At 36.6% G+C, this 13651-nt stretch overlaps 2 protein-coding genes across 5 annotated transcripts in view; both read left to right on the top strand.

Annotated features, from left to right (window-relative positions):
• Positions 1 to 6284, top strand: part of LOC133715301 (uncharacterized) — a 28597-nt gene extending 22313 nt beyond the window's left edge. Inside the window, exons 7-9 of one of the 2 annotated variants that reach the window (XM_062141745.1) lie at positions 817 to 1269; positions 3445 to 4317; positions 5456 to 6284. In XM_062141745.1, coding sequence (XP_061997729.1) covers positions 817 to 1269; positions 3445 to 4317; positions 5456 to 6145 — 2016 coding nt within the window. In that variant the 3' untranslated portion in view covers positions 6146 to 6284. The remainder of the gene's footprint in view (positions 1 to 816; positions 1270 to 3444; positions 4318 to 5455) is intronic. The other variant, XM_062141746.1, reaches the window with a different exon arrangement.
• A 1241-nt stretch (positions 6285 to 7525) lies between these two features.
• On the top strand, positions 7526 to 11350 carry LOC133718335 (uncharacterized). Of its 3 annotated transcripts, none has more exons than XM_062145158.1 (7): positions 7526 to 7912; positions 8009 to 8152; positions 8263 to 8320; positions 8626 to 8697; positions 8790 to 8858; positions 9024 to 9066; positions 11003 to 11350. In XM_062145158.1, the coding sequence occupies exons 1-7, from the start codon at positions 7846 to 7848 to the stop codon at positions 11042 to 11044; spliced, it is 495 nt and encodes a 164-aa protein (XP_062001142.1). In that variant the 5' UTR covers positions 7526 to 7845; the 3' UTR covers positions 11045 to 11350. The 3 variants fall into 3 exon arrangements, 2 of the variants coding, with proteins under 2 accessions (XP_062001142.1, XP_062001141.1); XR_009850257.1 differs by lacking the exon at positions 11003 to 11350 and adding an exon at positions 10638 to 10996 and having other exon boundaries at positions 7527 to 7912; positions 9024 to 10351; XM_062145157.1 differs by lacking the exon at positions 11003 to 11350 and having other exon boundaries at positions 7527 to 7912; positions 9024 to 10996.
• Positions 11351 to 13651: the final 2301 nt, after the last annotated feature.

Raw genomic sequence — 13651 nt, 5'->3', positions numbered from 1 at the left:
TCTTTTTCGTTTTGCCTACTTTCTACTTCCTCAACCCACCAATCCCATTCCGATCAAACTCCACAACCCATCTGTTTCCCAATCAGCTCGGAAATTCGCCGCTAAACCACTCCCCTCTTGTTTTCACAGCCTACTTCTCTCTCTCCCACTCAAATCCCACTTTCTCTCTCCACATCAAGCCTCAATTTGGAAACTTTTCACTTAAAAAGGAAAAAGAAAAAAGAAACAAGAAAAAAAAAGAAATTAAAAAGGAAAAAGAAAAAGAAATGAAAATGGAAAACGGAAAAAAAGAAAAATAAAAGGAAAAAGAAAAATAAAGAAATTAAAAAGGAAAAAGAAAAAAGAAAAAAAAGAAATTAAAAAGGAAAAAGAAAAAAGAAACAAGAAAAAAAAGAAATTAAAAAGGAAAAAGAAAAAAAAAAAAAGAAAAAAAAAAAAGAAATTAAAATGGAAAAAGGAAAAAAATAAAAATAAAAAAAGGAAAAATGAAATTAAAAAGGAAAAAGAAAAAAGAAAAAAAAATTAAAAAGGAAAAAGAAAAAAGGAAAAAAATAAATTAAAAAGGAAAAAAAAGAAAAAAGAAATAACTGTGGGGTATATTGGACATTTCACCCAAGACCAATTCCTAATTTCCCGCGAAAATGACCTATTAGACGGAAATTGAGACCTCAGGGATTTTTCAGATTAAATTGGAATGTCAGGGACTGAAACGATGAGAGAGGCATAGTACATGGACTAAACAGATTTTAGCCATTCTATTAATGACTCAAATATTCTTTTATTAAACTTATTAATGACTCAAAAGTCAACATATAGGTACCGTTGATTCAGAAGATGCTGGATGCAAGCGGGTTAAAGACCTTGTGCAGATATATGAAGCCAGTTGTCTATAACAAAGACCACATTCCTGAAGTACAGGCCGGAAACAAGCTTGTTCAGATGATCTTCATCATACAAGGTGAAATTGACCAATATTGTACCGAAACTCAGATTACCAACAGCCATTTTAAGCGTCTAAGAAAAGGTGATTGTTGTGGAATACAAATTCAAAATTGGGCAGCAAGGAACTACATGAGGTCTTATTATGACCCTCTTCCAACTTTCACCGGATGGGTCAGATGCCAAACAAGAGTAGAAGCCTTTGAACTCCAGGCCATGGACTTGATGCAAATTATTACCCAGCAGAACTTGAGCCAGTCGAAGATTGATTCTGAGCAGTCGGAAAAGTTGGCTGGCATTGAAGAGAACACCGATCAGATACCAAACGAGGTTCAAACCATTTTCCCTTATAATTCTTCATAATTTTCGTTAAATGATGGATCCATGAGGCTAGCCAAATAAAGTTAGCTAACACCATAATCTATTCTTCCACTTTCCTAGCTAATTCCTATTGATTAACATTTTCGTACTTATTAGTTTATCTATGACACGTACGTTTCAAGCTAGCTATAATATAGCAGTACATATGTACGTACGTAACATTTTGTATGTAAACCTACTGCATGTTATGCGTAGGTACGTACTTACAGTTAATTGATCAACTAAATATTTAGGTCTCGTTTGGTTCGCGGAAAGTAAGCATCAGGAAAAAAAACTTGTTCTTTTCCTGCGTTTGGAATGACAAAAAGAAGGGAATATTTTCCTGAAGCAAAGGAAAATAGGGGGGAAAGTGGTTCCTTCCATACTTCAAAGGAATCGCTTTCTCCCTTTTTTTTCCTTGCATTTATTACTCAGAACATATTATTTTATTACATTAATTATAAACTTTTTAACAACTTTCCGGATAACTTTCCTTATGTTACCAAATATCGGAATGGAAAGTTCTTCGAAAATTTTATTTCCATTCCCATGGAAAAGACAAAAGGAATTACTTTCATTTCCGCGAACCAAATGAGGCGTTAAGGGAAAGCATGCGGCTTCATCACTATATCTAGGTAGAGTTTTTCTATTGGGATCTCAATATTTGCTTATTTGACCTCTCATCTCTTTACACCTCCTATTTGCTTTTTAAAAAGTAAAATTTGCTAAGTAAACCTCTTTCATATACCTAACTTAACCTTACTCATAAAAGAAAATTTTTGGGTGCATTAAAGATGAGTTAGTGCTCCCATAATTATTTATTTACCACAAAATAAACTTGACATTGTTCAAAAAAAAAATATGAGATAATCATTGAAAAAAGATAGTGTAACTAATTAACATAAATTTATCAGGGGTTTTTCAAGCCTACTGTTTCATGCTTAATTATGGATTTTTAAAGCTTAGTTTTTATTGTTTATGGTTGCATGCTGGAATTTAGATAGGTTGCGATATTAAATTTGGAATAATTCTTAGGTTCACCCCTAGGGTGAATATGCATATTCACCCCGTTGTCAATTAACATATTTTTACTTAATAAATTTACAATCCAACGGTCTATATCCTAAATTATCCTTTAAAGATCATCTCTGTAAAAAATCGATCGAATCGGAAATCGTTTAATTATCTACTTGAATCAAATAAATGGATGGTTCTAACAACACTTATTACTATTATGATGAACCGTTCATGTATTTCATAGAAATGAATAACTAAAAGGTCTTCAATTTGATTGATTTTTTACATAGCTAATCTTTGTATTATATTATATAACATGAATGGTTGGATTAGAAAATTATAAAGTTATTATGCGTTAATCGCTAGAGAGAATGAATATGCTCATTCACCCTAGGGGTGAACCTAAGAATTGTTCTTAAATTTGCTCACGCTCTGTTCTTTTATTATTTATTTTTGTCTTATATGCCGCTTCACAAACTTATTTTGTTAGTTTACATGAGGGCTCTCTATCCCCCGTTTCATGATCCTCAAGAAAAAGACTTTTGTATCATAGTTTTATTTTTATATAATTTGCCAAGTAGTTTTGAATGCATTTTCTCTTGATTTTTTCTTTTTTAAAAGCTTTTATAAACAAAGAAAATGAGAAATATGAAATGAGAACAAAAATGGAAATGAATAATTAAAGTACTGTAAATGTGTTTCCATTATTATAAATCTTTGCAGAGAAAAAAAAAATTTTCCTTATTAATTTGTTGTCTTTAACAGTCTTTTTGTAATTGAATAATTAAAAATTGAGGGAGGTCTAGTGAGTAGATTTTGAGGTCCCAATAGAAACTCTCATCTAGGTAATCTAGCTACTAGCTATATGTATATGTATATGTTTTAGATCGCTAGAGCATCAAAAATCTCACCATAGAAATTAACGATCTTAATTTCATGAACAGATATAGAAATTAATAACCAAGTTTTTGGGGAATCAATCGATTGACCTTTTTTATTTTTAGATCTCCTTAATTATTTAAACATATATTACATATCAATATAGTTTATGTTAGAGGCTTATAAATAATTAATAAATACTCATCTTTATAATGCTAGCTAATTACTAAGTTTTTGGCAATTGGACAGGATGATCTACAATCAATTCCCCAGTATGAACAGTTAGAACCTGGCTGGGTGAAGCTCAGTTGTAGTGTTGTGTGGAACCCCGAAACTAAGAAGGCAGGAACAGGTTACGTTTGCAGGGATGCAGGTGGAACTTTCTTGGGTGCTGAAAGTAGAGGTGGTTTAGAATTCAGGGACAGATTTTTGGCTGAAGCTGACAACATAAAAAAAGCTATTGCATTTTTCACTAGGAATAAATTTCAAGGCGAGGGGCGGATTGTGGTGGAGTCTGATAACAAAGATCTCATTGAGTGCCTCTGTCAGCCTTTGGACTCAAATGAAAGAATAACTGACGTCCTTCGACCCGTCCTGGGACAAATTATCAAGTCGGCTTCAAAATTTAAACCTAAACCTTTTAGACATTGTAAGCGCCAAAGTAATGCAGCAGCTAATTGCATAGCAAAGCATGCCGTGGATTTTCCTAATTATTCTTCTTGGATTGGCAATGCACCTGATTGCCTACTTACTATCCTCAAGCAAGATAGCTTGCATCTTCAGGAGAAACCACCGTCAGAGCAAAACCAAGAGCGGAGAGTAGACATTGAACTTCCGGAACCACCGTCAAAGAAAAACCAGGAGCTGAGAGTAAACATTGAACCTCCGGAACCGGAACCACCGTCAGAGCAAAACCAGGAGCTGAGAGTAGACATTGAACCTCCGGAACCACCGTCAGAACAAAACCAGGGGCTGACAGTAGACATTGAACATCCGGAGAATTGCCTAGGCAAAAAAGGACACATGGATGCTGATGTTGATGTGGATGTTCTATTCGCTAATCCTCCAAGTGATATCAAACAATCCATAAAACGCCATCTCGGCATGAATGCCCTAAAGAAAGTATGTTTTTCAACCTCTCTATAATGCCACTGTTAAAAGAAGAGCGAATGGTTTAAATGAACATATATGTTTATGATATAGTTGTCCCTAATGATTAGAGTAATAATCGAGTAATGCTAAGTGAACCACCTTTTGGGAAACCACCTAAAGCCCACCTTAGGTGGCAGGTTATGTGGCGTATCCATATCATTAAAGCATAATTTCTTATTTTTATATTTCTATGTTTTCTTAATTACAAAAATTCTTTTTTTTTCTTTTTTTCTTTTTTACTTTCTTGATTTTATCTCTTAAACCCTTTTTTCTTTCTTTGTGATCGATGTGATATTATCTGGGCAACGTCTTCTCTATCAGACGTTGTTTTCTTTTCTCCTCCTCTCACCTCTTCTTCAATTGATCAACGCCTTCTCAATTTGATCTCGGTTTCCTCGCAAATATCGTCAACAAACGCTCTGCCTAAACGTGGTTAGTTTTTTTTTTTTTTCCTAAGTATGAAACACGATAAGAATGGGCAAAGGCTCTATTAACAATGCTTGTGAGGAAACTAAAATCAGACTGAGAATGTGTTGATCAAATCCTAATTCAAATCCACTTCCCCCTAAACCCTAATTTCGAACAAGCTATGCTATTCGTGTTTCATAATCAGGAAGAAAAAAAAAAAAAAGAACTAACCACGTTTAGGTAGAGGGTTTGTTGACGATACTTGCGAGGAAACCGAGATCAAATTGAGAAGGCGTTGATCAATTGAAGAAGAGGTGAGAGGGTTGAGGAGGGGTGAGAGGAGGAGAAAAGAAAACAACGTCTGATAGAGAAGACGTTGCCCAGATAATATCACATCGATCACAAAGAAAAAAAAAAGGGTTTAAGAGATAAAATCAAGAAAGTAAAAAAGAAAAAAAGAATTTTTGTAATTAAGAAAACATAGAAATATAAAAATCAGAAATTATGCTTTAATGATATGGATACGCCACATAAGCTACAACCTAAGGTGGGCTCTAGGTGGTTCCTCAAAAGGTGGTTCACCTAGCATTCTCTAATGATTAATTAAATTATTTCCAAAAGTTTCATTGATTTCAATTTTAGTTGACAAAATGTAATTTCACATACTAATTATAGGCTCTGGAATCTGGATTATATACAGGTACCCACGCTTCAAAAGATGCACGAATACGTGTTGGAAATCATCTGCAACCATATCGAGCCAAAGGTGTACGAGAGGAATAGCTATGTTGTTAGAGCTAGAGAACCACTTGGTTTGATGATCTTCATTCTCCGAGGCACAATTGGAATGACTGACACGACTAGCTGCAATGCCACAACAACAGGTTCCTCGGAGATCACCGAGTCACGTGATGACAAGATCCTTGGGAAAGGGGATTTTTATGGAGAACAACTTCTGAGCTGGGCATCTCCCAACAATATTTCTTCTTCTGATAATCCCGTCATCTCAGCTATAGATGTCAGATGTCAAACAAAAGTGGAAGCCTTGATTCTCAAGGCCGAGGACTTGAAAAGTGTAGCCTCCAAATGCGGATCGCAGTGGAATTTCGACAATTGTATGAATTCTCAGCAGTTGGTTGATGATGGCAGAGATCGTGTGGCTAATACAGCACCAACGTCCACTATTGAGGAGACTATCCGGCTTCATCAGGGTCATGACATAATTCTAGAGCAACTAGTTCTAATTAGAGAGACCATATTCCGGAGATTAGACGATCAGGGACGAAAATTATCTGATCAGGAACGGAAATTAGACGAGATGGCTGCATTTTTAGCCAGAGAGGGTTACACAGGGATTACAGGCGCATCTTCTACTCCTTCAGCGCCTTGAGGATTTATGTAGAGAGAGACATTGTATGTTTCTATGTTCATTTCCAAGCAGACTCAGATGTTACTATTTGTGATTATGAATGGCCAGAAAAAGGATCCCTGTGCTATGACTGTTTATTACTTAATGTGCTGTATTTTTTCTTTTCTTTTTCTTTTGAACATTTTTGTGGTATACAAATATTCTTCATTAAACCGAATTGAATAACATAATGCAAGGCTGGGCCAGAGAACTAGGAAGCTTGGAAACAGAGTATCACTGAGAAACAGAGTTACAGGACCTTTCTGAATTACACTACTACAAAATTCCAATCAGACGACACCTTTCAGACGACGCATTACAGTTTTCCGCCGTCTGATTGATTTTTATTTTTTTAGACGTCGTTTTTATAAAATTCGTCGTCTGATATGCAATTATGAATTAGTTCAGAAGACGTTTAATGACAGAACCGTTGTATGACCCTAAAAAATTTGAGCGGCAAGTTTCCCACCATGTAAGTGGTGCCAAATCGCATCTCAAACCCTGAATTTTCCCCATACCATGTATTGATCATACGATGAAAAATAATAAAACTGTCGTCTAATCAATATGTTTGACAGAAAGGGGAGAGATTTCCCACCACCATTTTTCTTCAACTTCCAAAGAGGGAAGTTAAATTGATAGGAGACAAATCCCAAATTTCAAATGGCCGCATACATACCACATTTTTATAAAAGGGTCTTTCTAAATGTACCCAGCAAAATTCTAAGTGTACCCAGCTAATTATTTATATCCAATAATATCTAATTAAATGCAGATAAATTTTCCAAAATACCCTCATCTACACAAAACAAACCCAGCAACTTCTTATTCCCTTTCTCTTTTATTTTGGGTTTCAAGATTCATGTTCCGGTAGGAATTGCTTCAGTTTGAGACATATTTGATGAGTTTTTGTGTTCAATTAATCATCTAAGCAAAATAAAAGAACAAATTATTATTAGAGGGAAGAGAAAATTTTTTCAAGAGTTGAGAAAGGTGCAAATCATCTTCAAACTGAATGAGAAATCATCTCAATGGAATTGATTTGTTGTCTCTACCACCAAGATCAAGAAGTAATATTCATTGAATAATGGATTCCACAAGAAGAAACTAATTAACTTCTCTTCCTATAAATCAATCCTTAGACGTTGCTGCTGGGTATAGAAAGAAAAACCCAATATTTGCAGGGTGTTTGGCGATGGGGCAATGATGGAAAAATTAATTGAGTTTATTATATATTTTTAATTTAAAAATAATTGCTGGGTATACTTGGATTTTTGCTGGGTACATTTAGAAACACCCTTTATAAAATTCTGTTGTGTGAGTCGTTGTCCAAATTAATGTAGGCCGGGCATCAAAACACTTTCAGAAAAGAAAATAACGAAGAACTCAAACCTCCTCACTCTCTCTCTCGACAGACCTAAAACCAAAACCCGAATCTCCTCACCTCACTCTCCCGACAGCGTCTCCCCAAAACCAAAACCTACACTTGAAGTCCATCGGATCCAAGACCTTTGTTCTACAGTCTACACCGACACCAAATTCATCGGATCCAAAACCAAATCAGTAGACCTCGCTCCTCTCTCCCTCTTATCTTCTACACCTATACCCCAAATCCATGTCTCCAACAACCAAATCAGTTTCCGCATCAAACTAATCTGAGAGGAGCCTCTCCGGCGTCAAAGATGACGTCGTCACCGGCAGCCAAACTCCCTTGGCTTAAATCGAGCCTTCACTTTCCAGCACCAATGGGTATCCAATTTCTCTTCTTTTCGATTTTGACCTAAGTTTTTGATTTCCTGAATTTTGGGGATTTTGATTTCTGATGCGATTATTTTTTTGTTGCAGTAAGAGGACCAAGAGGGAGGTCATCGGGCTCAAAGTGGAGGGTCCGAAGATCAGAATTAGAGCTCTGGTCGAAGGCGGAGGTGAAATCTGCTTTGGTCGAGAGCAGCGGAGGCGCTCATGTGAATACTGAAAAGAAAGACAAAGGTTGGTAGTGAATCGAATCCATTCGAAGCAAAAGGGATAGTGCGATTGATACCGAAATAGAGATGAGCCAACTTTCATCTCTTAGCTTCCGGCCTCTCTCAGTTTCTCAGTTAATCGGACTTCCTCTTTTTGTCGCTTCAACCTCCCCTTCCGATGCCCCACTACTAGGTATTAATAATCTCTCTCTCTCTCTCTCTTCTGGGTTCTCATTTCTCACTTGTCTACTTTCATTTGCTTCATTGTTTTTGTCAAATCATGAACTGTAACTGATGGTCTGTAACTGTTATATCTCTGTGAGTACTTGAAACAATTATTCCATGAATTTCTGTGTATTGCATTTGTTCTTGCTTTCATGTGTGTTTTTGATTCAGTAGATTATTTACAAACCTTTGTTTTGTAGCTACTTTACTGTATTTGGTAAAAGTCCTCTATATATTATTTCTGATTCTCTTGGTTGGAATTTGAGTTTACAGTGGATTGCGAGGCAACTCTTTGACTGGAGCACTGTCCCCTGATACGTGTCAATTAACTGGTCTGTGGTACTTGTAAGTATTTTCCTTCTGTATTTCAACCAGTTTTGGTTTCTTTGTGTTCTTTTTGTGTTTCTGTTGGTATTGAAGTTTCCTTTTATGCTCAGTGATGTTAGAGGCAATAACCTGACTGGCCCGGCGTCTTGTATCAGATCACCAAAATCAATCTTTACAAGGTTTGTTTATTGCTGGGTTTTGAGAAATGATATGGATTTGAGATTGGTTTGAATCTTCTGGTTTTGAATTTGATTGCTTGTGTGTAATGTGAGAGTGGATTTTGTTTTGCGTTTTCTTGATTGTTTAAGGGTTTAGGGTTTATGCTGGTTTTTTAATTTTGACAGGATGGTAGGCATGGAAAGGCTTGGGGAGTCGTTCATAAGGAAGGTGGGTTTTACATTTCATGGAATTGGCCTTTTTCTGTGCTCGATTTTAGTTCTATTTGCATCAGTAGTATTTAGCTTTGTTGCATTATTAGATAGGATTGGTTTCGATACTTATTTCGTATAAGAGTTTCTAGTGTGAAGAAGTGACTCAAGGGAATTATAATTGTCTACCAGTTGGTTGGTTTTGCTAGTCGAAGTACCAGGGTCTACTCAATTAGGCTTACTACTCTGATCAATGTTTGTTTTCTGATGGGTTGTGCATTTCATTTTGATCCTCTATGTACCATTTGTCTTGTGGTGGCCGAATTTTGATAATTCCATGTGGGATATCTCTTAATAATTATCTTCTTTACATTCATTTGGAACATGTCCTGAATGGTTGGGAATTGGTGCGTCTAGGTTTTGGTCCAAAGAATTGTTTAGGAAACTGGTTAGAAATACTTGCATAAGAGATTGAACATGCATCTTGTAATTTGCAATTGCCCCAGACTGAAGTTCTTAGGAAAAGTCCTAAGATTTATTTTGATTTTAAGTTTTTGGTGCATATTGATGGTTCATTGTCTTCTAGCTTTGGACCTTTGTTATTGTGAGGTTTAGTTGGGCGGTTCTGTTTTGTTGTTCTAGTGTTGTTAGATTCATCAAGTGCTCTTGCCATGATAATTACTACTCATGAAGATTAGTGTGCTATGTATTCTGTGAGCCAAGTAGAATAAGCAACATATCCAATACTCTGCAGTCTTGTTAAAAATAAATAATGCCTTAATGGCTCTACATTTTAACACACACAATTAATACTTATCATGGCAAGGTTGAAAGCCCTTTGTATATGAAATAGAAGCTGTATCTCTCCATGTGTATGATAGTTTGTCCAATGATAGTTTATCCTAAAGTTGACCATTCCTATTTTCCATTTAGTGGTTTGTTGATTCAATTTCTTTGAATTCATTCTCTGATTTGTTGATTTTTATTTTTGTAGACTCGGTAATTTAAATCTTGAAAAGCTTTACATGATTTGGGGTTCTGATTGTCGTTAATTTGAGCTGTGTTTCAGTGTTAGTTTGGCATTCTTTGGCAGAAAAAAAAGAAAAAAAAAATAACTCAACTGGCTTGCCTCTGCAAACTATAAGAGAATTTATCTGAATGATGAAATTGAGATATATGTGCTCTTAAAATCCTTTATCCATACAGGTTTAGTGAAAAAGAAGCAGTTTTTTTTCGTAATTTCATTACTATTGTAATGTTTGGTGCTATTGGTACATTAGTGTCCTGCACCATCATAGCATTTGGTACGTTTCACAACTCTCTAGCTAGATAAGGTTTCCATGATGTGAAGTACGTATAACATTAGTGATTTATGAGTCAAAGTTGTTCTAGTGTGATACAAACATTTGAATAGTTAAGCATATACTAAATCTTCAGGTCAAAGAAGTAAGTTGTTGGGTATGTACATGTCTGTTCATAATCTTAGAACGTTAGAGCTATGGTTTGGAATGATTTTTGTTTACAAAACGAGTTTGGTTACTGCTTTTGCTTTGTGACATGGCTCACATCAGTGGACTTGTTTATGCTCAGGTGTGTTTTGGATCCTTTGTGTTCCAAAATTATAGTATTGTCAATTATTCAAGATTTGCTCAAGTATTGTCATTGGCAATGCATATTGGAGGCAGTAATCTTTTTGATAAAGCAGCTGCTTTGCATATCTTAGCTTCCATATGCACAGATGGATTAGCGCTTGTAGGAATTATGTCATTCCAAATGATGCATGCATTACGGCTATCCGTTCCCTTGAATTTGGTGAAACATGGAGCACTTAAAGAAGCTTTAGATATAGTCCAGTTTGTTGTTTCCTTTCCTAAATGATGAGAACATGTATAAATTCAGTATTTCATTGACCACATATGTGAATAAGTATGTTGTTTCCTTTTTTCTAATCTCAGGTACATGATCCTAGCAATACTGGTGAGAAAGGGTATAATTGAATTGCAGTGTTTCTGTTTTGGCATGTGTACCCCTCAGTGAACTATTGATCCATATGCAGCTGGAACTACAGAAAGAGAGCAAAAAGCTCCTACAGAAGCTTCTAAAGCTAGACTCCAATGAGGCCATGAGAGCAGCAAAGCTTGCATAGCTAGACTTAAGTAAATTTCTGGATGTATATTGCTAGGAGACTAGTATTAGATGTACTCCTTTTGTAGATGAAAGATTACATTTGCACAATCTATTTTGGTGCATGATGTGGATTATAACAATTTCTTCTATATATTGATCAGTTACTGTTAATTTGATCATTTTTTATTTCAGTTTCAGCATATACAATGCATTGAATCATTCTATTAGGACAACAATAACCACAAAAAAACTGTCGTATGTGCACAATATTTACAATGACCTAAAAATAAAAACTGTCGTCTGAATTTAAAATAGATCATGGATACTTTGAAAAACTGTCGTCTGAATGAAAATCACACAACGGGCATAAAATAAAGCGACCTCTGAATTGCAATCACACAACAGTTTCTAAAGTCGCCCTGCTGCCGACATGCTGCTGCCATGCTGCCGAGCCCTTCATACGACGGTTCCCTACAATTGACTTTCATCAGACGGCCCCTCGATATACGACGGTCAGCCTCCATATCAGACGACAGTTTTTGCCCGTCGTCTGTTTCAATTTCTGTAGTAGTGTTAGTTCTTTCCTGATATTTATTCGACGGTAGTTTAGAAGAGCCTTGTACCTCAGAAGAGAGACCATCTACTTTTACATTGTAGTTCATGTTTTCCTCTCCTTTTGTTCTGTGAAGAAAATGTAGCTCATGGAGACCTGGTATGTGTTGGTTATGTTACAGTATAAATGAATTATGGCTATTTCATGTAAATGTAAATATGTACTTGAGTGTATAGAACAAAGTACTTGAGTGTATAGCATAGGTATGAGGACTTGTGTAGCATAAAGTAAATGGGAAAACAACAAGCATGGCAGCCCTTACTATTGGAATTGCAGCTGTGATCATTGCAGCAGCCATTGTAGATTTACAAGCCAAAGTCCATGGTTACCAAATTGGTTTCCTCTTTGAGCATTCACACTACAAAGAATTTCCTATAAATACACCCTTGTATGAGATGAATAATACACACAATTCAGATTCATTACTCTCTCTCTCTCTCTCTGTTAATTTTCGTTTTTCCTTAAACACGTTATCAGCACGATGTTGCTCTAGAATTAGAATCGAAAATCGACAAAGAGTAGAGGAAGTTTATATCCAATCGAAGTCATTTTTCCAAACCTACAAAAAACCTCCAAACCCTACCACATATCAAAGCTCTTGTTCTAAAAAGCCCAGAACCAGCCTTAGAACCGCCAGAACCGACCACCGGAAAAATTGAACCGCTTCCAGGTTCTGCACAGCAGCTGCGCAACAGCTGCCGAGACGCTGCGCAGCAGCTGCCGAGCCACCTGCCGCGACTTTTCCGGCGACTTTCCGACGACTTTTCCGGCGACTTTCCGGCACTTTTCCGGCAACTTTTCGGTCTACTTTTCGGACCACTTTCCGAACAACTTTCCGGAAACTACGGACTGTGGGGTACATAAAGGCCAAGAACTATTTCGAGGTATTTCTTACTAAAAGTTCCCGCTTTTGAGTTTTACCTTTTTCCTGTGTTTCTTTTTCTCAGAAACTTGCAACTATATAAAGCGGAATCGTGGGGGATTCACGCTATACGAACTAAGAGTGTTCATAAGACTTCAGACTAAGAGCGTCTGTAAGCATCAATGTATGACTATATAAAGCGGAATCGTGGGGGATTCACGCTATACGAACTAAGAGTGTTCGTAATCAATGAACTAAGAGTGTTCATAAGACTTCGGACTAAGAACGTCCGTAAGCATCGATTTATGACCATATAAACATCATTGTTTCGGTCTAAACTAAATATTCTTAGAAGTTGATTTCTTGGTAGCATAGCTCAGAAATCTTAGTTTTCGTGGAAGTTTAGCTCCGAAACTAATATATCTTATTTTCTTCTCAGGATGTCGAATGGACCTAGACTCGATTTTCCTATGCTTGACTCAACAGGCTCATTACTATAGCTGGGTAACCGATGTTGAGAACCACCTCACTTCGAGGGAGATATTGCCCATAATCCAGGCACCTCGCCAGGGACTTATGTTCCAACGAATGCCCACAAAGAATGCTCAAGCAATTACTTTGATGCGACGTCATATGGACAAAACACTCAGGTTGGAGTATATGTCGATTAAAAATGCAAGAGAGCTATGGGTAGCGCTAGAAGAGCGCTTTGGCAACATCCAAGATACCCTCCTCCCTGACTTGAAGATTCAGTGGAATGATATACGCTTCTCCGACTTCAAGTCTGTTTCTGAATACAATTCAGAAGCTCTTCGCCTCAAAGCCATGTTGAGGTTCTGTGGAAAACCTCTCACAGAAGAAGAGCTAATTGAGAAGATTCTCTCCACCTTCCCTGTCGCAGCACTTATACTGTCAAAGCAACATCGCACTGACTTCAATGCTGGACGATTTACGAGGTTTAATGAGCTCATAAATGTTTTGTCAGTAGCTGAAAAGCACGAT

Source organism: Rosa rugosa, chromosome 6, assembly GCF_958449725.1.
Source record: "Rosa rugosa chromosome 6, drRosRugo1.1, whole genome shotgun sequence".
NCBI classification, from domain to species: domain Eukaryota; kingdom Viridiplantae; phylum Streptophyta; class Magnoliopsida; order Rosales; family Rosaceae; genus Rosa; species Rosa rugosa.
The sequence above is the reverse complement of the archived record's forward strand: the minus strand, read 5'-3'. Positions and strand labels throughout refer to the sequence as shown.